At 41.3% G+C, this 27,770-nt stretch overlaps 1 protein-coding gene across 5 annotated transcripts in view; it reads right to left on the bottom strand.

The window, feature by feature from the left end:
* The window catches only part of TOX2 (TOX high mobility group box family member 2), a 286,109-nt gene that overhangs the window by 105,043 nt on the left and 153,296 nt on the right, over positions 1-27,770 (bottom strand). For 3 of the 5 annotated variants that reach the window (XM_056844213.1, XM_056844217.1, XM_056844215.1), the window contains 2 exons: positions 27,485-27,730; positions 21,270-21,332 (listed from right to left, as the gene is read on the bottom strand). In XM_056844213.1, coding sequence (XP_056700191.1) covers positions 21,270-21,332; positions 27,485-27,730 — 309 coding nt within the window. The remainder of the gene's footprint in view (positions 1-21,269; positions 21,333-27,484; positions 27,731-27,770) is intronic. The other 2 variants (XM_056844214.1, XM_056844218.1) reach the window with 1 other exon arrangement.

Here is a 27,770-nt window from a genome sequence, read left to right as displayed (position 1 = left end):
TGTTGCAGGTGGAACAGATATTTCTGTCTGTCTATTCCTGTCTTTCTCTCATTCCTTTCCTAAAAAGCATAGTGATTTTTCTGAGATGCTATCGCTCACTCTTCCAAAAAGACTAGGTTAAAGAAGTTATTTAAAAAAACTATTGAGCTATTAGCTTCAGTATTTTTTTAAAAAATCTTATCCATGGAAGATTAACCAACCCATTTTTGTGTGTTGGTTCTTGTGGATTATCCAGGCTGTGTAACCGTGGTCTTGGTATTTTCTTTCCTGACATTTCCTGACCATTTTTGTGTGGTTCGCAGATCTCTAAGGTTTTTTTTTTTTGGGGGGGGGGGGAAGTCTGCCATGAGTTCTATAATAGAGGAGCAGATTCCAAAGTAGATATCTTGAGAGACAAGTATATGAAAAGTATGATGGTGATTGAAATATTAGTACTATTATTATATATTAAACTCCCTTTCAGTGCATGTAAATTCTGTATCTATAATGAGGCAGCCAATCAGAGTAACAATTGTTGACAATTACTTGCAATTCTAAATAAAAGATTTCAGGGTGTTTTTCTCCTGAGGGGGAAAGAAAACCTGGGGGGGGGGGTGATATTCTTTCATTTCCAGCTAGCCTCATTCTTATTGGCCTGCAATGAAAGTCCTCAGTTTGACCAGAAGTAAATCCAAAAGTAACAAAAGGGGGCAGAATACAACTTGTTTTGTGTATTAAATGAAAAGCCCTTTACTTTGCTCTTAGAACCCACACTTCAGAACACCTAGAGCACGTACACAGCTGTTCGCGGAGTTCTTTGAAGTACTCATTACATTTTAAAAAAGCATTTTACAGCCTATTATTTTTATTGTAAGCACTATCTGTTATTTGCCTCTAAAATGGTTCACATTTAAATAAAAAAGGGCTTCTTCAATGCACATACACCTACATCTCAGTGTAGTCATCATAACCTCTATATCTGAAACAAAGACAAGGAAATTTCCATTCCTTTGAGCTCTTTTGCACAAAGTGCACCTTAGTAGCAATTCAAAGGGATGGAACTCTGGCTGCTCTTCCATCCTGTACTATACATAAATGCATGTATTTTTTTCTACTTTTCAGCACTGAGATATTTATGCAAAATGTTTTCAGAAAAGCAATGTTATTTCTGCATTCATTTCCATTAACACAAGTCTAGGAGCTATTGAAGCACAGCTTTCGAACTGAAAACTACAATGACATATTATTTATTGCTGGATCCACAATGAAGAGGTGTTAAGATTTGACAATGTCAGGTAAAAGTATAAATAATCTTTGCTTGAAACAATTAACTACCCACTGCAACTTGTTTACAGAAAAGATGTCCAAGAACACACTTGCTTCCCCACTCTTATTCAAAGGTAACTGCTTTTATAGCTGTGTGGTAATATTCGGGGGGGGGCACTTTGCTTTCTGGATTTGTGTTCAGAGAACATATGCTAGCAAAAATTACTGAGTGTGAAATGTCCTCTGCGCCTCTTTTTTTACTCTGTTAAGTGTCATATAGACTGATGATATAATATGAACAGGAAATAACAAATTTCAGTGAGGGCTCTCAGATGATACCAGTTCTCTAACATTTCTCACATGTTTCAACAGTGTGGTAACTTTTGCTGAAATTGTTCCGATGACCACTTGCCTCATCAAGTAAGCAGGCTGCAATGCTTCTTTAAAGAAATATATATCTTTTAAACTTATTATCAGATAACAGCAGGAACTATACTCCATAATTAAGGAAGAGATGAACACAGTGTGTGCTGAAGACCACATGCACTAGGAATTACTGTCCCATTGCCACTACCATTCCAACTAGTGGAATATACCAATTTTAAAAAGGCAAATTAAAAGATGTTTAAAAGTATATATTTATACTTTTTTGTAAGCATGGCGTCTGAGAGCTCAAGACAAAGCCTCCCTTGCATGTCTCCCCCCATATTAAAGAATACTGAGATACAGACAGGGAATGAACTCACGTATCCTTAATGGAACAGTGGAAGAAAAGTCCAGGAATCCAGGACTCTTTGGTTAACTGGAAAACACAAGTTTTCTCCTGCTACACAATAGTATTTGCTATGATTTCAAGGCAAGCAAATGGTTAAAGTGAGCAATTTTGGATTCCTAAAGAGGCTTCTAGCTGTTCCTGAAGCCTCAAGATTTACAGGCAGCTTGCAGGTTGCTCTTGCATAAGAACAACATGATAGAAGTGGACTGCCTGGCTTCTAGGTTCCTCAGAACTTCCCAGAGAACTGGGGAATTTTGTACCCCAGTTCTACCTCTAGGTAGCCATTTGGCAATAGTATGTTTTGCAGTGTTGTGTCAGTTACTCGCTTTGTGCGAATGCATTTACAGGCAGCTGATCAACAGATGGCCAGTTACGTCAATTCCGATGGCACCAATCACCTGTCTGGTAATATGGCGGGATCCAAACAAAACCCCTTCTTCCTCCCTTCTCCATCTCTCTCCTGCTTCAAGGAGCTAGATTTACAGCCCATTCCTGAGCCTTTTGGCAGCCAGGGATGGTGTGGCCAAGGTGCCACCGCAGCACCTCCAAAGAGGTTCCCTGGCTTCCGAAAGGCTTTAAAAAGCCTTTTTAAATTTAAAGAGTAAAAAAATGGGGCATTTTTCCAGTGAGGCCAGCATGAGTTACCCAACACCGGTGTCCATGTCCACAAGTGGCCTGGGCCCCAGCGCAAGCAGCCCGGGTGCCGGCACAGCCACTTGCACGCCTCCTGAGCTCTTTCGGCCTCAGAGCTCAGGAATGGGCTGCCCTATTTATCAACACACATTTCTTTTCAGCATGTTAACAAAATGATTCTTTATCTGAAATTGGGAGCTGCATATTTAGCCTCAAGTGTTGGATATAGATCCTGTACCAAGTTACCATCCAGACTACATCTTTTCCTGATCAGGTAAGGGATGAATGCATGGAAGCCTTGCTGGTTTGGGGCTGATGTGTTTCAAAGGTATTGCTTCCTAAATGTGCATCTTAGAATCAAACTACTTGCAGTCCCAATTATAATGAATGATGCTGGTTTCACTTTATTATGAATAGTACATATAATTATATTTATGGATCCATCAACAGTACCTTTTTCAGTAGCTATATACTGATACAAATATATATATATATATATATTCATTATATTCACATCTACACAGTTTTTCAATAAAAACAGATATTTTCTATATCGCAAAAACGTTTTTACTAGAAGATTAGAAGATTTTCCATCCAGTTTCATACTGTTCCTCTACACAGCATACATGTTGCATTTATTTCCCCTATCGTAGCAGTTCATAGATTTTATTTCCTAAAGTGTGTGTGTGTGTGTGTTAAGTGCCATCAAGTCGCTTCCGACTCATGGCGACCCTATGAATGAAAGTCCTCCAAAATGTCCTATCTTTGACAGCCTTGCTCAGATCTTGCAAATTGAAGGCTGTGGCTTCCATTATTGAGTCAATCCATCTCTTGTTGGGTCTTCCTTTTTTCCTGCTGCCCTCAACTTTTCCTAGCATGACTGTCTTTTCCAGTGACTCTTGTCGTCTCATGACGTGACCAAAATACGATAGCCTCAGTTTAGTCATTTTAGCTTCTAGGGTCAGTTCAGGCTTGATTTGATCTATAACCCACTGATTTGTTTTTTTGGCAGTCCACAGAATCCGTAACACTCTCCTCCAACCCCACATTTCCTATAGTACTTCTAATTTATATCAACTTTTATTTATACTACAGCCAAATTTAAAACAGAACATAAACATGGCACACATAAAGTAGGACATAGTTATTATCAACCTGATGTAGGAGACCAAAAAAGGATAGCTAAAATAAATCTTGAGGTTCTTTTGCCAAGACTCAGTGATGTTTTCAGCAATACAAAGAGCACATTAAAAAATAATTTTCAGAACATGATACCCAACAAGAGCTTGGAGTGCAGAGCCATTACAGAGAGTTATACTGGAAATGTGCCTTAACAAATGCTATTAATATCTTGTACCAGTTCAGTTTCCCAGGATTGCATCGTGACTTCTGAGCAGATTTAGGAGTGATTAAGTTTACTGTGCACAAAAGCCAGCTATTTGGCAAACTGTCAACACAGCGTAATTGATATTTTAATTACACTACTAATACATACATGCCGCTGTTCCCAATGAACCTCCTCATTGGTGTTAGACAAACAGCTTATTTACGGCTCTGATTATTGCTCCAAAGACATTTTGCATTTATAATCAGTAATATTTTAAACTCCTACAAAAAAAGAACTTAATTGTTTTGCAAATGCCTAATGGCAGGAAATGCCACGCACAATGCAAACTAGAATGATTGTTCCACTTGACATATGTTCTATAGACGAGGCACCAGGCAACAATATCTATATTCACAGCACTCTACAGATGATTAGTTGACTCTGATCAAACCATACATGGAAAGTCTGCTTTTTTAGTTTAGGAGACTAGAAGCAGAATGTTGGGCAGGAAAAAAATGGGAGAGAAGAGTAACAGGAATGATTAGTGGCTTAGAGTGATTCATGTATGATAGAAGATGGAAAGGAATGATTGAAGCAATCCTTAGTTGGCATCCATCAGCGTTGTGGAGCTGAAGACATTAATTTGCCAGACATATGGTGCCCCTTTGTATCACAAATGTGCAAATCTAGAAAAAGAGAGACAGAGGGCATTTTATCAGGGCAGTTTATGAAGGATGTTCATGTTCACCCTCACCATCCACCTGGTTCCGATAAAAGCTAGTGCTGAGATGAAACTTTGTATGAATCTTTTCACCACCATCCCCACTTTTCACTTACTTCTTGTATCCCTTTCTGAAACAACTGCAATGTGTTACAGAAGGGGGCAGATGTTGGTGCACATTCTTATCACTGAAATTCCCACAAACAAACATGTACAAGTTGACTAATTGTGGCAGAATGTGAATAGAGATGAGCATCCACATCATGTTGTTTCACCCAGTCATGTGTGAGTTGGATCAGTTGAAAGTCTCACTGCATGGCATGAATGGAGGATGAAACCAGAGTACGTGATTTATTGTTATTGCACCACACAGCTAAACTCTGGTGTTTTACCTCCTGAGACACTAGAACAATCCCAGCTCACTGTCCTGTCCTACAAGGAATGTACACTGTAGCACAAGCCTTGCAACCTGACTACTTAGTCGGCTGACCCAAAGTTCCAAAGCTTGTTCCTCAGTCTGAGTAGTTTGTCTCACTGGAGATGAGGCTGCCTAGTTAAGTGCCCCATACTTGCATTGCCTTTTGGAATCGCCTGCCTTTATTGGACTCTGTTTTCTGCCTCTGCCCCTTTTAATCTTTTGTCCTTTCACTGGCTTAAGCTATTTGTCTCTGGCTCATTAGAGAAAGACACTGAGATGCTACAAAAAAGGGAGCAGTGGCCCAGTTACCTTGGGTTTGCAGTTGTGTTCCCTCTTCATTCATCAATGTGAGGGCTTAATTTGCGCTACATCAGACACCCATATCTAACTGATTTGTGGAGTTGTAACATTCCAATATCCACTACATGATTTCTGATTGGCTGGGATGATGCAGTGTAGAAGAAAGAAAAGTGTAGAAAAAATGCCAAAGGACATTAAGGTAAGAGGATTTTGCACTCTTGAAAAGCTGCTTCAAAAGCCCTTCAACAATATTTGAGCATGAAGATTTGGTGCAGTTCCAGAGCAAACTCAGAAGCAACATCAAGGCTATCTGCATATATGAGGAAGGTCCACAGTTTTATAGCATGTTATTCAAAAGCTTCGTAGTAATGTTACAAGATGTCATTGTCATGGCTGCTGGGAGTCAGAAGACCTCCCAGAACTAAGACCTGACAATGAATACAGGCATGAAGTATGGTTCTATTCAGCTAGGAAACCCACATCCTAGAAATCAAGGTGACATCTTCACGTATGCAAGGACAGGAAACTTAAAATAAACCCTGGCCATCCCATTCTAATAATACTTTTGTTGGTAATGCTGTCCCTGTCTTCAGAGGCCTCTTTTGGGCTTGAGAGAAACCCAGAAGACTCCAGTTCCAGTGCAAGCATAACAGCAGCATCTACCTAGTGAAAGACGTTGCCTTGAAGCTGATAGAATGCTTTAAATGAAGACCAAAGACAGACAGTATTGAAACCCTAAACAGTAATATACAATTTGGAGTGAGCCACCGTTTTAGCAGCACAGATTTCATGAACTGTAGAGATTTCTTGTGTTGATCTGTTGATCTGTCCTCTAATTTGATGCTATTAGTGCATCCATCTCTATAAGCAACTTCACATGCACATGTGTTACATCTCATGTGATTCAGCCCAGATTCTTAATTTTTTTTTTGATGTGGTAAAGACTCCACAAGGGACTTTCCCCCTTTTCTTTCACTTACTGAATCTTTCTTCTGGATCTCTTTGGTAAGTGCTAGTGACCTTGGGAAATTTCAGACTTGAGGCAATTCAAGAATCTCAGGCCCATTAAGAGCCAAATCCAAAACCTTTCATGTCTGGCTCATAACAAATCCTGAACCACCCAGCCATTTCTGCCAACAGCACCCTAAGCAAATTTACACTTCCAGGAAGTGAGATGGGAAAAGGCTCCAACAGAATCAAGGGCATACAGTTGACAGAAAAAATATTATAGTCCTTATCTAAAGGTCCTAAACTCCTAATATATCCTGATGCTCATGACTGTCAACAGTGCTGTCTTAAGCAGCATCACATCCCTCTACATCCGTTGGCTCACAACTCTGCTTAGGATGATACTGCAAGCACGTCACTTGTGAGGTGCAGGATAATACAGTTTACATGCTCACAAGCAACCAGGCCTTAAGAATGATGATGATAAGACCTCTTCTGTCACCGGTCAGGTCTCCTTATCACTGGTTCCTCATTCTCCCCTCCTCCATTTTATCTTCACAAGAGCTCAGTCAGGCAGGGTAGGCTACAAGAGACTGACTGGCTCAAGGTCACCCAAATAAATTCATGACTGAGTGGAGATTTGAACTTGCATCTCCCAGATCCTAATCTGCCACCCTAAACACTGGGCGATGCTGGCTCTCTCATTATTCAACTAGTCAGGGTTACAAGATGTTGCAGAGAGGTTCATATACAGAACAAAAACATGGTTGCACTTACCTGTAACTGTTGTTCATCGAGTGGTCTTCTGTGTAGGCACACATGGGACTGCACTGGAGCAGGCCAGTCACAGAGAGGACTAACTTTATAGAAGAATTGAAGTGTTAGAAGCACTCCCCCTCCTCTCCATCTCACATTGATGTTTCCTACCCAAACAGGCACAAGACGGAGGCAGGGATCTCCATTTACCATCATGGAGCATAATGGCTGCCCACAGGGTGGGAAGGAGGGTGGGATATGCGGCGTGGTGTAGTGGTTAAGAGCAGTGGTTTGGAGCGGTGGACTCTGATCTGGAGAACCGGGTTTGATTCCCCACTCTTCCACATGAGCGGCGGACGCTAATCTGGTGAACTGGATTTGTTTCCCCATTCCTACACATGAAGCCAGCTGGATGACGTTGGGCATATGAAAACCAACTCCTCTTCTTCTTCAAATAGGAAAAACGCATTAAAAAGGCATCCAGCCCACTTGAATTGAAAAGCGTCCCCTATACAACCCTCATCCAAAGCCACTCAGGCACAGAATATGGGGCACTTGGCACTGGCTGCCAAAACAAGAAGGTCCACCCAGGAGTATCCCCACTCCTCAAAAATAGGTTGCAGATATAAGTCACTGAGAGACCACTCATGGTCTGCTCTTGCCTCCCTGCTGAGTGCGTCCACTGTGTTTTTGTACTACCCTGCTATATGGATGGCATTGAGGCACATGTTCTTTTGGACAGCCCTTTGCCAAATCTGTGTGACTTCTCTGCACAAGGCCAGAGCCTGTTTCTCCATGTTTGTTGATATAAACTTTGCAGTCACATCTGTTGTGGTCAAAATGTGCTTCCCATCCAGGAGGACTGCAAAAGAGGCAACAGCATACCTAATTGCTCCAAGTTCCAACAAGTTAATATGTAACTCTGATTCCCTTTCTGACCACAGACCCCTAACATCAAAGTTTCCACAATGAGCCCCCCCCCCCAGCCAGTTAACAAGGCATCTGAATACAACTGGGTGGCATGTGCAAGCATAGCAAAAGAAGTACCCTGAAATAAATTAGAATCCTCCAATCACCAGGAACGTGTTTTGAGGATAGCTCTGGGGACAGATAGCTTGTACAACTGTGGATCAGTCAGAGTTAAATGAATGGATCAACCAATTTTGCAATGATTTCATATAGAGCCTTGCATAGGGAACAACAGCTGTTGTAAAGGCCATGAGTCCCAGCAACTTTTGAATTTGACTTACTTTCTGAAACCTTTGAGATGAAAACTGGGAAATCATGGTTTGTATGGCTCTAGCCCTTTTCTGGGGTAAATTTGCTTTCCCTGAGCTCGTGTCTAGTACAACTCCAATAAATCTTATGCATTATATAGGTGTTAACGTGACTTATCCCAATTGATCAATAATCCCAGGTATTGTAATTTATTAATAATTGGGTGGATGTGAAGTAATAGGTCCTCTTGGGACTCATGTACCAATACCCAATCATCCAAGTATGGATAAATGATGCAACCCTTAAATGCTAGGTGAGCTACTATCGCTGTAATACATTTAGGAAAGTCTCTGGATGCTGTGGCCAGGCCAAATGGTAACACTGTGAATTCATAAGAAAAGCTGCCACATTGGAAGCATAGATATTTCCTGCAGGAGTCATGAGGTGAGATGTGAAAATACGTGCCCTTAAGGTCCACATCTGCCCCTGCCCGATTAGACTCTAGGGGATTGTGGGGCTGGCTTGGGTTTATTCTTGCCCTGTTGTTCCTTAGGCTGATGTTGAGAAGGAAAAGGTTGCCAGTAATGCTGGTGTTGTTGTGGTGGTGGTTGGTGTGTGTGTGTTAAGTGTCGTCAAGTCGCTTCTGACTCATGGCGACCCTATGAATGAAAGTCCTCCAAAACGTCCTGTCTTTGACAGCCTTGCTCAGATCTTGCAAATTGAAGGCTGTGGCTTCCTTTATTGAGTCAATCCATCTCTTGTTGGGTGGTTGGTACCTATATGGTTTTTGATATGGATAAAGGAATGAAGTTGGCAATTCTTAGCTCCAGTGCACCAGAAGGGTGTATTTTGTGCCCCACTGCATCCAATTTCCTCCCTCCTTATCCAAAGGAGAAGAGTTGGATTATGCTCTCTGTCTAGAAGGGAGAACCTCTGATACCAGCAAGTTGGCTGGAGAGTACAGGAACAGAAAATCACATCTCTCCTTTATTTTTTAAAGATTGTCCAGTTTACAAGCAGAGGCAGGACTCGAGGCAGGTTGGACCAGATGTTATGGCCCATGTCCAGGAGGCCTTGCAATTAGACCTGTATTTGACCTGAAGAGTACTTTAAGAATAGGGTCTGTTGGTTTTGGATCAGATAACATATAGTCAACATCCAATGCTTTGGCTATCATTATAAGTTGTTCCACATAGAGCTTCAAATTATCCATAGGGGATACGGATCTCCTACAGTGTCCTTGGGGAAGGCATAGATGTACACTCAAAATCTGTCTCCACTCCTTGGTCTAAAACCTCTTCAGATTCCTAATGAAGTAAGTCCATATATTCTTGGTGTCGAAGTTTTGCTTTCAATATCGAGGGAGGGGGTTCAAACAAAGGAGGCATAGGAGACCACTGATATTGACACAGTGGCTGTTGTTCCCATTGCCCCACTGAGGCATAAACATAGGTGGGTAAGGATACCACCCTTGAGATGGACCCCACAGAAAGCTGGCAGGAGCAGAAGGGGCTTGTAAAGGGACCTTGGTGCCCCTAAATTGTTGTGTAGCTGGTGGCTGAGGAGGTGGAACTTCAAAGACATTGTAGTGTGATGAAGGCAGTGAGTCTGGTTGCCTCAGAGATGGAGTCCTCAAACGGGTGAGGAGCTCGGAGCCAATGCCAGTAGGTGAATCTCGGTGGAGAGGCAAAGGTGAACTCCAGAGTCAAGGAGATAACTGCGCTTTGTGTTGAGTCGACAAACCCTCTCAACTCTGAGGGGAGGTATATCAACATTGAGAAGGCACCGATGGATAGGTTGGAGACAGAGATCGTTGACACTGAGAAGATGCACGGCACCGAGGCAAAGTTGATGGTAAGCGCTTAGACTTTTTCTTAGCCTTCTTTGGAGGCAGCTTGGAGGTTGCCCTCAAAGCTGACTGTTTGTCGGAGGGCACCAATGGGGGGGGGCAGATGGAGCTGAGACAACTGAAGGTATTCGAGCTTATTTTTTTGAATACAGCCTGTCTCTCCTCTGGCTGAGATGGCCCCCAAGGCCTTCTCCCACAAAGTGGCTTGTAATCCAGCGGCCCTTTCATAGCACACCTTTGGAGGAAATAAATGGCACAACTTGCAAGATGGCATATTATGCCCCTCTCCCAAGCACATTAAACACACTATCGTGTTTGTCAATTTGGGCCATCTTGGTCCCACATTCTTTGCACTTCTGAAAAACTGCCACCACAGAAAAATGGAAAAGATTATCAATCCCAGGTGGCGCTGGCTCCACATAGAGATGCCCGTCCTGCTGGGGCCTCCTAAGCGCTACTCTGGTGCTGTGCCCACAGGTGGTTGGGCTGTTTATCGATGCTTTCGATATATCTATCCGGTTACAGGGTGGTGACCCGATATCTTGGATCCGCCCCCATGGTTTTCCGCCAATGCGCCATTCTGTTGTGATCAATTAAACTGTGGCCATTTACTCCCAAAGAGTATGTGTATGTGTGGTTATTTAACGTTATTTCTCCTTCCCCTTTCCATGGAGCCGCTTGCCCGTGGGTCCACAAAGAGATCTGAGGGAAGAGCCCTCTCCCCGCCTCCGTCATGCGCTTTTTTGGGCAGGAAACATCAGCATGAGACGGAGAGGAGGGGGTGCACTCCTAACACTTTGATTCTTCTAGAAATTAGTTAATCTTCTCCACGGCTGGCCTGCTCCTGCGCAGTCCCATGTGGGACTACACAGAAGCCTCAACAATGAATACAATGTTCTGTATTGCTATTTGTCTTAACAGCTAGGCTGCATATCTTTCTATAAATATGCAAGAAACAGAGAACAATGAATAAATGTATTATATGTCAATTAGTTTTCCTGAGATCTACCTTACTGAGAAATGAGCGGGTTGGGGTTTGCTAAATATAAAAATCAGAATCCAAGGGAAAATCTCATCAGAAGAAGCCTGGCTGACCAAGCTTCTTTGGCTGTTGTGTAATCATAAATTCCTCACTTCATCTCTCTTAAAGTCACATAATTTCTTCCACTCATGTCTTTGTGGCAAACCAACTTGCCAGGTCTTCTTTCAAGTTGTGTTTTAAAAGAACACTGATAAAAGTAAAGAGGAAAAGATTTGTGTATAGTGTCATGGTTCTGGGTGGTAAAAAGTTGCTCCTTACCAATGTGCAAAACTCAAGGTATTTATTTTCATATGGAGGAGTTCTGTGAAGTGTGAAAACCTACACTTCCTTTTGTCCAATAAGAGATAACCATACAGTGTAGCTATACTGTTAACGGCAGTCCTGATTCGCTTTTGGTATACTGCGACTCTTTGAAAACAGGCCATAAATCTGGAATCCAAAAGCATCCCTCTAAGTTTATAGTGTGACTGTTAGTCATTTAAAAAGCCTCTTAAAATACACTAATATATTAACTTAAATGCAAAGAATTAAAAAGTAACTTATTTGAAACATGGCTTCCTGCAGTTGAGAAAAAGATGAGAGATATATTTTAAAGTAATAAAAGCAACTGAATGTCATCTTGCAAATATCATCCTGGAGAAAAATGTTATGAACAAGTGATCATACACACCGTAGGATAAAAAAATTCCAAACGAATATGCCAGATTCATTGCAATGAGAACATTGGTGAGGGCTGTCCAATTAAGCCAGAGAAAGGAGGATGGGAACAACTTAAGAGAGTTAGCAAAGGTAAAATAATGTTCATTAAAAACAGAAAAAACACCTGAAAAATCCTTTGTATTCAGCTTTGCACTCGTACATCATAATGTTCCAGTAAAAGCCCATTTTCCCTTGAGATAATAAAAGAATTGAATTTTTCCTTATCGGTCATCTATTTTTCTAGCTATAGCTATTACTCCCTCTCTGCAGTTGCTAAGCAACAAGAAATATTAATAGCAGCTTTTATTAGCTTAGCTTTAGCAGCAGAGTACCAGAATGAGAAAATGGAAAACATAAATGTGTTACATAAATCTTTCAACCTTTCAGGGTTTGTGTTAGTCTCTGTTTTCATAATGATTTATTGAAGTGATGGTTCATTTATGAGAAAAAGGAGTGTGAAATAAGAAAACGGAACATTACCCTGAAGGACTGTTTGAAAATAAATAATTATAGGAGGTGAAGAAAAGCTGTTTAAAACCATTTCTCTGAGTTTTATAAAATTTAAAAAGACATATTTCTTTCATTTATTGCCTCTGAGAAAAACACTAGCAGAGAATTGCAGACTGGCCTACGATTAATTCGAAAAAAAGCTTCACATATGATTGTATGATTATTCCTCACCATGGACTTATGACAGGGAATCTCATTTTTAAACAGAGATCCATTAATGAGCAGAATTTCAAGTAAGTTATAACCAAAGGTATACAGATTCCATTCAAAAGAAAAGAGGCAGACAATTAAAGGATTACAAGACATGTCTCTGAATGCCTTTCTCTTGCTTGTCTGTCCCCGTGTCAACAATGTCTGCCATTACATTAAAATGTTCCAACATTTACTTCTGTTTATTTTTTAAGACCTGCTAATTTGGAATTCAATTTGTTTTGCAGCTTGATTTGAGTAGCTTTATGCTCTGTTTTATTGCAGCAGTCTCCGGCAATAGGCCACAGAAACTGTACTGCTATATTTAAATGCTAATTTATTTCTCATTGCACTTCACAGGTGTTTTTAAACACTGTAACTCAGGGAAGCAGCACAATTCAGCTTCTGCATGAAAATGAGAGATGTGGTCGACAGTCTGGATAATTTGTGCTGTGCAGGTTACTGACGGCTGGTTTACATGTAGTGGCACCACATAAGAGGGCTGTTTTAAACTCACACTGTGAGGTGTATTTTCCCAAGTACTAACTTCTCCATGCAGACTGTACAAATTTCCCCATATCCCTGAAAACTCCTGAAACACAAGACTTGTGACAGCCTAAAGAATGTCTCCTTAATTGTTAGTTCCAAGTTATATTTATATTGTTTGGCAGAGGGCCAAACAAATGGCTCTGCTGTACCCCTGCATTTTTGCTTACACTGCAGCTAGGGTTGCCAGCTCAAGGTTAGGAAATACCTGGAGATTTTTGGGGCAGAGCCTGAAGAGGGCGGGGTTTGGGGAGGGTAGGGACTTCAATGCCATAGTCCAATTGCCAACACAGCCATTTTCTCCAGGTGAACTGATCTCTATCGGCTGGAGATCAGTTGTAATAGCGGGAGATCACCAGCTAGTACCTGGAGGTTGGCAACCCTAACTGCAGCACAATGAAATCACATTGGAACATGCTTTCTCATTACATGTGGCTCCACAGTTCAGTAGAAGGATGATATGCTTTCCATGCACAAGGCCTCAAGTTCAAGTTCAAGCAATGATCTCAGGTAGCAGAGCTGGGAAGGCCTTAGAGAAACATTGCTAACCCCAAGAAGAAAATGTTATGCTAAATGGACCACAAGTCTACATGTTTAAGAGGCTGAGACTATGTGCAGCTGTAGCAGCTGTGACCATGTTTGCTGGCTGCTCGTCCTCACTTAAGTCTGCAAAAGACTATTATGTTGACAGAGAGGCCTACACTGCCACCTGTGGATATCTCAGCAGGTGCAGATGTCTGAATTTGCTTGCACAGAACCTTGCAATAGCGTGCAAGAGAAAGAAAGGTATGCACAACTGCCACCACGGCTTGCTTTCTCTTGAATCTAGTGAGACATCTGTAGTCAAGTTTACCTTTCACATCACTGGACCCAGTTACATAATTAGAAGTCTACGTTATGTAAGAATTTCTTGTATAATCTCAATACACACTTTATGCAACTTCTAAATCTTTTTGAAATCTGTCTTCCTCCCAACCATTCCAGATTATCTTGTTTACAATGACAACAATCCAGTTCATATTCATGTTCTAAAGCCTCTTTAATTTTTTAGCAAGACCTCAGTGTCCAGCTCAGAATAGAACCTGCCAAGGTTTTGCCATGGCAAATCCTAGCAGCATCTTTATCATATAACTCCCACTAAGTCCTTGGATTTTTGCCCTAGCCCATTAACGCTTTGCCAGTACACCATATTACAGTGGAAGGCATATGATCCTGCAACCTTACTGTAGCTAAGCAGGTCTGGCTGGTACTTGGAATGATAAAAACCTGCCCGGGAGCCCTGCTGGCATAATTTTGAGTTCCACAATGGAAATAAGGCAGGTTATAAATGAATAAAAAACAAATAAATAAGTACTTCAACCCATGAAGTCTGAAGGTGTTGTTTAAATAAACAAGAAAGTGAACACTGGAGTTTTTATATTGTCCCTTTCAGCTACTTGCACTACTTTTTTCTCATCTGGCACGAGATGTTTAGCACACACTTTTCTTTCTAATGGAATGACTCCTTTTCAATACTGTTTTGTACTGAAAGGAGTCATTTCATTAAAAGAAAACTGTCTGCTAAAAATCTCATGCCGCGTGAGAAAACGTAGTGCAAATGGCAACTCTAAAAGTCTTGCAAGTTTCAAGTTTCATTTTGACAACTCAGGGATGCACATGAAAATCTGTTTGTGCGGTGGGTGATAAATCATAGAGAACTTTTCTCCAGATCCAGTTTTCTCACTCTAGCATAGGATAATCTGTTAGGTCTGTGGACAGACCAACCCTTTTCATTTTAATTGATGCACAACTGCTCCCATTATTCCTCTGTAGACAGCAACAAGCATGTTCAGTCCTTATCAGGCTGTTTTGTTGTTTGTTTGTTTGTTTGGTGGGGGAGATAATGGTTTCTTCTTTTTATTTTTATTTTAAAGTCATTTTTCTTGTACCTGGAAAACACTACCTTGTTTGTGGGTGGTCTCATTTTGCTGCCATACCTATAAGCACTTGGCCATCAAGGCTGCTGCTAGATGAACTGTGCCCCTAGGGTTTTTTAACTGCAGGGCAGGCATCAAGAATATCGCATCACTTGCTCTTGTGATCCAAACTTTTAGAACATAAACAAAAAAATTAAAAACTCATTATTACAGGAGAAAGTAGCATCAAAGACATACAGAAAGCAATTATTGTTATAACAATATTCTCTCTAAAGGTTAAAAACATAAACAAAAACATTCCCCCAAACTCTTTTAGGAATTTTCCCTCCAAAATGAACTTTATATTGGTTTTTACTTGCTTGAACTGTTTTATTAATTGATGCACATTAGGATTTTTGAAACTCCTGTGAAAATGTGTTGCAATACAAAGGAGAAAAAAGAAAACACAACTGTTCCAAGGACCAAGCCAAAAACAAAAATCCACCCAGGCTCAGGGAGGCATGACTTTGGTTGATCTCAGATCTATAGGCAGCACAACAACAATGAAAATAAACGGAAGAGACAAACATCCTGGGTCAGCAGTTTCTGTTTACGACAGCTTTACTGACATGCTAAGGGATCTCTGTGTAAATGGTGCCTCATATTCTATCATTTTATCTTACAACTCTGGATACATATACATTGTGGAAATAGAGAAAATGAAGCTCTCACTTGCACTGTTCGGGACAATATGCAACACATTACATTATAAGACTGAAAGACACGAAAGCAGTCAGTATGCAGCAACATATTTCTGGATGTGAATCTATGGTCCTCATTATACAAATGTTTGATGCGAATTTTGCTCCGTCAGCCTCCATAGTAAATGGACGTTCAATTTCTTCCCTGTGTTTCTCGTACGTCCTCATTTCATGAAAAGTGTTAGGTTGGGGGCAAGCAAAAACTGACATGGGAGGAGCTCTCTGTGCCACTTGCAGTATCCATGCATGCAACAATGGTGTGTGAGGAAAGGTTGAAGCCCCTCCCGGCACGAGGATCCAGAACAGAACTGCGGCATTTCATAAGGCGAGTCCCCCCAACATGCATGTGATTGCAAGCTGGGTACAGGCAACCTGACGTGTGCTAGACATCCTGTGTAATGAAGACTTATATGAAAGAAATTCAGGATCCACTAACTGTTCTGCATCCTCCTCAGACACAAATCTAGGTATCCCCTGCCTGTGGATACTTAAATCCATGGATAGGGGGCAGAATGACCCCCCCCCCCAACAGGTTTTTCTGCAGACTCAGGGGACCCCAGAGTCTGCAGAAAAATCTAAAAAAGGGGGGGTTAAATCCCCTCAAACTACAGAAAACAGCTGCTCTGGACCAGTGGGATGCTGACAGCCACCTAGAGATCGAGACGGGGGGGGGGGGGCAGCCTCAGTGGGCTCAACAATGGGGGGAGGGATTCCCTCATGAGTTTCACAGGCCCCTACTTGTGTAGTCTGACTCTTCTGCTCCCTGCAAATAAACAGATATGTAGTCCAATCCCAAATACGTTTATGCAGAAGAAAATCCCAATATGACTTACTGCCAAGTAGGCACGCACAGGACTGCTGCCTTATAATAGGAGGAGGTTCTAAGTTAGCTTTTTGAGGGGAAGGAGTATGAAGGCTTCTGGTTAATCCTGTTTCTGCATCAACCATAACAGTGACTGAGATGGAATCCTAACAGCCTCCTTCCCCCACTCATTTCTGCTGCTTGTCACTTAGCCCTTCCCAAACCCACAAACGTTTCAGCTAACAGACGCAGCCTACACCAAGGTATGTTTTTAAAAGGTGAACATAAGAAGAGCCTTGCTGGATCACACCAGTGCTCCACCTAGTTCAGCATCCTTTTTCACATAGTGGTCAGCAAGTTGCCCTGGAGAGTAAGGTTGCAAACAGGCCTGGAGAAAAAAATGATCTGTCTCTTTAATAGAGGCTTAATGTGTAGAAATAGGCAGCTGAAAGTTTTTCATGGCATGGAGATAAATAACATACCATTAAGCACCAATTAAAGGGGCCAGAATTTTTTTCAGCAGTCAGTTGACAGCCCTACTGAGCCCCCCCCCCCCAAAAAAAAACCCTTACGCCCTCCTCAGGCACCACTCCCAAACCAAATATTCAAGACCCTTCTATGCCCACTGAAACTGAATCCCACAATTTAATTACTGCTTGAATAAAGAAGTTCTTTTGTCCATCTCGAATCTATTGCCTATCCATCTTATTGGTTGTCCCAAGTTGTAGAATTATGGGAGAGGGATACAAAGTTCTCTATGTCCATTTTTTCCACCCTGTGCATAATTTTATAAGCTTTTATCATGTCTCCCATTTGTTTTCTTTTAAAACTGAAAACCTCAAAGCCTTTAACATTTAGGAAAGGTGCTCCAGCTTCCTTGGTATTTCTTCCAGCTTTGCAATATCTTTTTTGAGATATAAAGACGAGAATTGTACACAATTTTTCTAAACAAGGCTACAACATAGATCTGTACAGGAGCGCTGTGATACTGACGACTCCGTTTTCAGTCCCTTGCCTAATAATCCCCAGTTTTCCCCACACTCCATTGATAGTTTCATTAAACTATCCACTACAACCCCAACATCTCTATCTATTTCAGTCTCTGCCAGGGAAGACCCCATCATCATATATTTAAAGTTAGGATATTTTTATTTCAGTGTGCCTCACCTTATATTTACCTTCACTAAACTTCATTTTCCACATTGTTGTCCACTCATTCCATACAGAGAGATCCTCCTGGGGTACTTCACAATCTGTTTTGGTATTTACCATTCTGCATAATTTGGTGTCATCTGTAAAACTGGCCACTATATTGCTCACCTCCAATTCCAGATCATTTATGATCAAATTAACACATCCACAAACAAGGCCCACACCAAGTAACACCAAGCTGTATTTTTTCAGGGTGGTGATCTTAAAAAAGCAAATTCCAAATAAATTCTGTAACTATGTTAGAATTAAACAGACACCAACTCACAGTGTCATATTGGTAGCATGTGTTCGACATTATCCTGTACTAAACTTAGGCCCATTGTCTCAGGATCAGCTTGACTCAGTATCCAGCACAATACAAAATCTATTTGCACAGCACTGAACATTTTCCAGTTCTGGCTTCGATCTGTCTTGTTTCTGACAAATATATGCATTCCAAATCCCTTCTGAAAACCCATTCCTTGTTGACAGCTTTTTAACCCACTCAGCTCAATTGATGCCCCACCACCATCTCTCTTTTTTGCACAGTCTGTCTCTCAGCACCACTTCACATTCCTTGCCAAGACGCTGAAAAGATCTCACTGCTGTATCTGCGCTAAAGATAAAACTCTGATGATATTACTCCTGCAAAATGAACAGCTAGAAAGTTGATCAGAAACCCCCCTGGAAGTTTATATTGCTCCATATTACTATCAAGTACTGGGGGGCGGGGCTGTCTGCACAGCTTAAAAAAAAGCATTCCACTGCACTGATGAAAAATTTGCTATTTTATGCCCCACACTGTTGTGCCATTTGTTTTCTGAACCCTCATTTCTTATCCCCGCCTCTTCCTTATTTCCTACTCACTATTTTTCTGTTTATCCTGCCAATCTTTCCACATTCCCTCCCTCACATTGTCCCCCCACCTTGACCTGTTTTGCAAAATTAGCATTCTCCCAGCAATTCCCTTCTTTTCATTACCTATATCCTGTCCACTGCATGAAGGTCTAGCACAGATCCACCTCGTCTGATCAGAATGCCCATACCAATGCCATAAACGTATGCAAACACTTTCCTGGAATCGCACAAAGACCAACTATGTTGAAATATTTCTTCCCAGCCTTCACGTGGACAGGTAACATTCAATCTAGCTCCCTCTCTTAGTCCTTTACAACTTGACCGACATTTCTTGGATTAATTTTTCCCATCTCAGTTGTAATCTCTGCAGTGATAACATGAAAGCATGAAACTGGAACCTACATTCTCCATATCCATGTGTGTTTATTTTGAGAATTTAGCCACTCCAAATACTACATCCTATACTAAAGTTCAATTTTTACATCTCCTATGTGACACCACCGTTGCTTCTGCATAGTCATATCCCACACTGCGTGGCAACATTTGAAACCAAAGACTGGAATGGACAGGCTACAAGGATACTTCCCATACCAGTGCCTTTGCTCATGAAAACACCAAGGGTAAAAAAATAAGCATGTCACCCACACCTCTCAAGTGGCCACTCTATTTCAAACATTACCAAATGGTGTGAAACCTGATGATGTAGAAGCAGTAACCACACCACAAAGGTAACAACAACAACAACAACAAAATCCTTAGCAGTCAAGAATGAATCAGCCAATGGTTGTCACTAAGCACAGCCATATCAAGGTCTAAGTAAATGTTACATGTCAGATGGCTGATTAGGTTGGGGTCCTAAGTGTGTGGTGTCATGTTTAAACGAAATGACTGGAAAATGCTTACATATTTGTAGTTAGGATGCATGCCTACTAAGGTTGCCCTTGAACTGTGCACCAAGCATCTGTCCCTTTGTTACTGCTCTAATAGCTTCCTGATGCTGATTTAGCAGTATGTTCCTTAATCTCAGTTTTCTGAAAAACATCGAATCATGGTTCTATAAGACTCAACTTTTCCAAGGTTTCACCCATCAATGGGATCTAGTATGCATCCTGTAGCCATTTTTGTCAGGGGCCATGGGCTATTTAACAAATGCCATTGGTCTACTTGGTTTTAAAACATCTAGCATACCATGGCTTCCTGACCATAGCAGGAGGCTAAGGTTCTGTTCATAAAAATAAACATGTGTGGGCCTAAACAGTCTCTGTAACAACATTCTACATCAGATAGGCTTCAAGAAGAGAAAGGAACACACCGGCATCTGTGGTTACACCTCAACTGGTGAATTTCCTCCTCACTTTGCTCCTTCATAATGAGAACTTGATGTGTAGATGTTATTTATAGAGCCAAAGTTTCTTTTATAACCAGTGCAGCAGGATGTGGTCAAAATATTGGCTGCACTCCCTTTACCTTAGTGAAGAGAACATTAGCTTTCTTCGTATCTCACATTCAGTGGGAGATGAAAGGAGAAAAGGTTTGACAGGTGCAGAGGACAGTTGAAAGGTAGACTGTAGGAGTGTTTTAATCCTCTAGCAAAATCTGAGTTCAAAACTTAACAACACGTTTATTGAGTCAATGAATTCTATACACTGGGTACAATCCACCAAGCACTGCTGTTGTAAATATTTTATTCATTTAACTACGGTTTTATTTGGGCTTCTACACACCCTCCACTGAGATTAATGGGCATTTTGCATTTGTAGTTTTTAGTAGAGTGAGCTAACAGATATTTAATCTAACCGCTAGACAGTGACCCTAGAGGGCTTACCCAGATGTCTAATTTCTTTTTGCACTTGGAGTAGCTTTGTCCAGGCACCAGAATCTATCTGTGGCCCTGATCCCACAGTATTAATAGCACAATCCCAAGCATGCTTACCTATGTTATCATCCAGGATTTGTTAAAGATTGTGCTTAAATAAATTAACAATTGCTTAGTTTAGACAGCATGTTAAACCATAGTTTGCACCAACCTCAAAGTGTTTGAGCTTCCAAGCAGACAAGAAACAATTCATGTGTTACAGATGAATGTTCGTTTTCTTCTTCCGTTCTCTCAGAACTCAGCTTCAAAATCACAGTTTGCTAAGCGACTATTAACCACCGTTTGTAAATTCAGGTGTCATGGCAAAGCATAGTTAATCTTCCATTGCCCTACACTGCAGTTCAGATGTGCAGTCTTACATGCTGTTAAAAACAATGCTATTCAGGAGTAGTTTTAAATGTTTTGTTCTCTTATTGGCTATCAAGCCATACTATTAAGACCTCTCTCTATATTAGTTATATTATATTAATTACCTCGAGAAGTAGCAATACTTTCTGCATATAGATTTTAATGAAAACAATAATTTTCTTTAAAAGTTTTTGTTCTGTTTTATGTGCTTTATGTTTTATATCAGAAAATATAGCTCTTGGCATAATGAAAAACAGACATTAAAAGAGGTAAAGATTAATTCTCTACATATGGATATGTTAATTGAAACATAAACTGCACATATGTGTGGAGTTAAAAGCTCCGGTTCTCAAAACACTTACCACATGCTGCAAATAGTTACTCCTGTGCAGTTCCATGGACCTCAGTGGAAGGCAATCTAATGACTAAAGCAACAGGGGTGGGAGTTAGGGGAAATGGAGGATGTATTCCAAGCTTTGCCAGTGAATCATTTATTCATTTATCTAAGTGTATCTAATCCCTTCCTACATGCAGGCAAGCTAGAATCACGTCGTTCTCTATGTCTTTCTGAGCTTCCATCTACCATCATTCTCTCTTCTTATCACACAAAGCTGCCAGGAGAATTATTTATTCACCTGTACACAATGTTCTGTATTCAACAGTCCAAGTTATTTGATGAAAGGCACTAATGAACTGCTGCACACAACCTCCTTATTTAAAAACACTACTGTACAAAGTAATTTACTCTCAGCTGATCCTTGCCGATAATACATATTAGTGGCTAGTGCTTTTCTGTAAAAATATATGGGTGGGGGGGGGAAATCTTAAGATCCTCAAAGAAAAAGGCAAGCCCTCATCCCACAATCCCATTGCCCAACCACAGTGAAACACAACAAGATCTTTCTTGTATCAGTAGGCAAAAAGGGAGTGTTGGCAATGGGTCGGGGGAAGGGACAGGAGCAGATAAGATGAAGCCTCAACTGCATTATCCTCCAAAGCTGTGGTGCTGTGAAAGAGGCAGGAGGGTTCTCTGGGTGCAAACCCAGCAAGCCTTCCAACAAAAGCATGCTCATAGCACCTCTGAATTGGTTATTTGAGTATATGCTTATCTGTCTTACTTGGGAAATGGACTTTGACACGCTGAACATTTTAATATTTTTGAAGCAAGCGATCATGTTTGTGGGACAACAAAATCTATCCACCCTGATTCACTGTGGAATTCTACGATGAACTAAGGATACACAATATTCACCAGCGCTAACTCCCAAGTAAGAGTCGATAGTTTTAGAAGTCTTAGTGGGGCACACAGGTGGAAGGTGTTACTGAGACCAACTGTCAAACATGCTCTGACCATGAGATTTAGTTCTTCCTCTGATACATCCAACACCTTCCATTAAGTATTGCATGGCTGATAACTGGGATAAATACTACCTAGTCATGAACATGCAGTGAAGACCCAAGGTGGTTTGAGACTGCGTGTCAATGGAAAATAATGGCCAATTTGCTGTAATCAGATATGGAAACTTTGATGATTAGGGAAAAGATGTCTGGCAGAAAGGTTAAAAACTTTACATTTTTTTTTTACTTAGAACAAAAAGACAGCTCACTTCCTTACCTTCCTCTCTGTTATGCAGAGCCTTAAAGATATATCAGGCTTTTAGAAGCTTCTATTTTAAAATGAAGCACTCTCCATTCACAACCAACTGGGAAAATCTGGCTCCCCCCGCCTTTCATTTTCATTACAAGAGGGAAACAAATCTTCATATCCCTGTTCTACACTTACAGCACACTAAGCCCTCTTCTTATCTTCTTGCAGCTCATTCCTGATTTATTGTCATGATGCTGCATTTGTAAAACAGAACCATAAAATAAAGAATAGAACATTTCCCAAGGACTACTCCAAAATAAATTATTTCAGATGTATGGAAGCTGCTTAATAAATCCCACTATTCTTGTTTCTTTGGATATTTTGCAAACTGATTTATAAGTGCAATATCCTCTCTCAAAAATGAGACAATCAACGCAGGATAAAATTATCATGTTATGAAAATAGGGGTCAGGCATTGGGGCTGCTCTTTAAATTAAACTGAGAGGGGAGATATCTTTCACGTGAAATTGACTCTTTTGTCTCAGAAATGAATGTTTTAATCAGTTATGCTGAAGTGGAGCCCTAAAGTAATGTTTGATTTCATGCAAATGTGCCTGTTGTTTCTCGATGGTCAGGATCTGAACCCCACATTAAAAAAAAAAATTACACAGGCACACTTCAAATGCAGGGAATGGTTGTGTGAGCTGTTGAACCTTTGCTAGTTCCTGCCTCCTAGGAAACTGTTTGCTTCTCAAGATCTGAAGTGCCCACATCAGAAAAATAGAATACTTATTACTACTTATATAGTTTGTTGGTTTACATAACTGCTGCTATGTTTCTTAAAACTGTTTCTTATAATTATATCCTACGCTTCTCCCACAGAGCTAGTGTATCCTCACAAAACTCCTGTGAGGTAGGTTAGACTGACAGATCTGGGACTTGTCCAAAGCTAATCAGTGAACTTGTGAAAATTTGAAAGTGGGTTTCCCACTCTCAAGTTCAGCACTGTGACCACTACACTTGTGCTGGTTGTACGGCGTTAATTATATAGATCTAAGGAAGTGAATGTTTTCAGGAGCCATCAGTGAAGGAAATCATGCAGAGCTTTCTGCTAACGTTGCACAGTAATTTCCATACTGCTCATAAAACCATGATTGAAGTTAATGCTACATGGTTTTTTCCCCATGACAAATTCACCTTTGCTCTGGGACACCACTTCAGACATTCTCCCCTAGATCCACCTTTTAAATATTTAATGAATTATTCTTGTGCTCCTATTTTATGCAAACAGAGAACATGGACCTTCTTAACATATTGCAACGGTCAGAAGATAGTAATTCAAATTATTATCTGCATGCAATAGGTTATTATAAGCAGGCAGACTGATTTGGAGACTATATCTGCTCCCTCAGACAGAATCCCCACAGAGTTGATTTATTGTTTATTTCACTTATATCCTGCCTTTCTTTCGAAACTCAACAAGAGATGGCACTTTATGGTCAGAAAGTTGTGCTCTACCTTTCCTTAGGGAACGACTGGACAAGATGAGACTGGATCCCACAACATCTTTAACTTTGTTCAAAGCATATGTGGGTGGTTTGGATTGGGATCACAGCGCTGGGATAGAAGAGAAATGAATCCTGCCCACCCAAGTCATTTACTGGATGGAAACTGGAGGCCTCAACAGCTATTAGCTGTAATGGGGCTTACATTCACAGGGTGCGGGTGGGAGATTTCTATCCAGTAAATGATGCAGCCCCAATCCAAAGTCTATTCCCTTCCCAGATGCTTTTCAAAAAAATAAAGACATCAGGCAGTTTAGAGATGGATCACTTCTGTCTCATCTAATTAAACCCTCAATCTCTGTTTGTTTTCTCCCCTTTCCTCCTATTTTCTCAGCTACTTTGCTTAACTTTTTTCTGATGCCTTTGCTGACCATACAGATTATGAAAAGCACAAAATAAGGCTACCCATAGACAAGGTAGGGGTTCCTACTTCCTTGGTAAGTAGGAAATAAACCCTAAAACTAGGCTGATGAGAACTGAGATTCTCTACAACAGAGACAGTATTGAAATCATAGGGAAATTAGGAGGGGGTCAGAGAGGAATCAGCCTGCTGTAGCCCCAGACAGCTTAGAGAACTCTGCAGGTGGGACCTCCAAATCATCCCCCCCACTGTTCTCCACAGGCACCCAGCCAATCACTATATCTAATAGTAAAGTGGTTTCCACCCATTAGGATAAGCAGCAAAAGCAAGCCACTCAAAAGGTAGGTGCTTCTATCTACTTAGGGGACTTCCCAAGTATGCAGAAAAATATGCCTTTGTAAATGAACCAAAAGCAACCTGTTGAGGATTAAATATGCTCCAGAAGGGATAGAATGTTGAGAGCGATTGAGCATCAGTGTATATTCTCCTCCCTACACTCTCTTTTAACTATCTGTCTGCAGTATGTATTACGCTGCTGTCAGTACACTGTTCTGCTCATGCAATTCCACTTTTTAGCATTGTTACCGTATTGTCTAAGAGCCCTGTGGCACAGAGTGTTAAGCTGCAGTACTGCAGTCAAAAGCTCTGCTCACGACCTGAGTTCAATCCCGACGGAAGTCGGTTTCAGGTAGCCAGCTCAAGGTCGACTCAGCCTTCCATCCTTCCGAGGTCGGTGAAATGAGTACCCAGCTTGCTGGGGGTAAAGGGAAGATGACTGGGGAAGGCACTGGCAAACCACCCTGTAAACAAAGTCTGCCTTGGAAACGTCGGGATGTGATGTCACCCCATGGGTCAGGAATGACCCAGTGCTTGCACAGGGGACCTTTACCTTTACCTTTTTACCATATTGTCAATATATCTAATTCTCAAACTGGGCCGATCTGCAGATACTTAAATCCACAGACCTGTCCCTGGAGGAGAGAAGGAAGAGTTTCCTGCAAACTTGTGGGACTCCCCGGGTTTGCAGAAAATCTAAAAACTTATTCAAATAGATAGGGGGTTAGTCCCCCAAATGGCCTGCTCTGCACTTGCACAACACTGTCACCACAGCTGCCAGCTCCACCTCTCCTCAGCAGCCTCCAAGGTGGTGAGTCAGTAACGCTAAAGGTGGGGAAACTGGCAGTAGAGGTGCTGCAGGCAGGGTGGAGGAAAAGCTGCTGCAAGCGCCACCACCACTGCCCCTCCTCGCAAGCCTCTGAGGCAGCAATGCTCTGTACAGGGGAGGAGGAGCTCCTGCCCCCCCATGCCACCAGAAGAGGAGCCACCCCCTGCTACAGGACCCGCCCCTACCTCCCACCCTACCCACCCCGCCACAGCCAAATGAGGTGGAAAATGGAGGCAGAGCCAGCAGGTGGATTCCAAGTATGTGATGGGGGTGGGGTGAGTGAAAGAAACAGTGGGGGAGGGAAAGAGAGAAATAGAGTCAGAAGTGGGGAAGGGAGAGCGAGAAAAAGAGAAAAGGAGTGACAGCAGGCATGGGGAGACGGAGAAAGTGAGAGAAAGACAGAGAGTGACAGAAAGTAAGAGAAGCGATTGGGAGAGGGGGAGTGGGAGTGGGGAGGAAGCAAAAGTGGTGGAAATGGGCTGGCCACTTCTGCAAGTTCCTTGTGGGTCCCTGATTGTCAGGTCTAATACTTATGCTTTGTTTCAGATTTCTGGAAATCCTACTCACTTCGCTTATCTGTTGTCTTAGTCTACTGACTGTTCTTACATTGTGCAATTCACTTTGAGTCTCAATCAGAAAGGCAGGCTATAAATAACAAATTAATAAAACAATAAACAAATTAGCCTACTCAATCCCCTGAGAATGTTTGAGGCGGAGATTTTGAAGGGTGTGGTGGGATTTCCAAACTGTTTGCCCCTTCTGCAATTCCTCCTGGGTGCTGAGCTTGTATAATCTTACCCCATTCTCTATGCTAGTGGAGTGAGGTATAACAAGTGCATATAGTTGGAATAATAGAATCATAGTCCTCCTCTGGCATTGCCTTGGTCAACTAGCTATTGATTTCCATGAGCTTTTCCATCATGGTTGCTTTCTTCTTCCACAGTCTTATGTAAGGAAGGGGTAAAAGCAGGTGAGAAAGCTGATCAGTAGCAAAACCCTATAAAAAGTAATTGTTTGTTGTTGTTGCTTGTGTGGATTGTGCTGACAGACTTATATGACCCAACTCCAACAGCAAACCTTAACCTACAGGGATGTTCACTCCCCTCTTCACTCCCCTCTTAAAGATGAATGTGATATTTATATTATCCACAAAATCTATCAACAAAGCAAAGACCATAAGGTGCAGAAGAGCTCTCTCTGTTTCTGCCAATCAAGCCAAAGCAGACAAGAAGAATAAAGCACATGCAAGCAGGTCCCCAAAGACCCAAATCAATATGCATGGTGTCATATATTCTAAGAGTGAAACAGAAAACCTCTGCATGAATATATCTGGGCTATTAGTAAGGATGTGTTTTTTAAAAAGTAGAATGTCAAACCGAAAATAGCATGGGGGGGGAAATTAAGTGTGTGACTCTGCAAATGCTACAAAGGAGTCAGTTATACAACTTCCAGAGCTGAGATCGGGTCTCTTCAAGTTAAAAATCTGTCACTCACATTAATCTAGCTCCCTATAAGACATGCTTATTCATAAATACACTGGTGAATTCAATCATAACAAAAGTGATATAAAATATTTTAAAAATGGTTTCTATTACTGGGCAAACTACTATGCAAGATTTTGGGTTCACATAACTCTCTGGGTAGGCATAATGGAAAAGCTCAGTTACAATCTATACCAAAGGCCTCTGCATAGACTTAAGAATTGCCATTTGGATCACTTAAAAGCATCACAAATGCAAGAAGGAGAAGGTGACCTAGGAAAAGGCATCACCTTCGCTAATTTTCCTCTCATTATGTGGGCCCAACCTGACAGGACCGCTGTATTCCAAATAAGATTCTAATAGCACATAATCTATGGAGTAAAATGCAACAAAAGGAAAAGTGGAAAGGTTACTCACAGTAGGTAGTTGACTAGAGAGGAGATGTCCATCTTGGCTCAACATATTAGACACCATGATGGCTGGAAGGTCCATATTCTGGTAGGAATATGCTGGTATCAGGCTATTTGGAGGGAGGCTGTGGCACAGTGAATGATATCCAGTTTCATGGTCCACCAAATGAAGGAGAGAAGGGTCTGGGAGGTTGGGAGGAGTAATAGGAGGGATTTCGTAGTCTTCGTTATTCTCACTCTGACCATTGTATGTCTAAAAGAAAAATTGAAAAAAGGCATTTTCACTAAGAAGT

Source organism: Euleptes europaea, chromosome 2 (assembly GCF_029931775.1).
Source record: "Euleptes europaea isolate rEulEur1 chromosome 2, rEulEur1.hap1, whole genome shotgun sequence".
Classification (NCBI taxonomy): Eukaryota; Metazoa; Chordata; class Lepidosauria; order Squamata; family Sphaerodactylidae; genus Euleptes; species Euleptes europaea.
The sequence above is the reverse complement of the archived record's forward strand: the minus strand, read 5'-3'. Positions and strand labels throughout refer to the sequence as shown.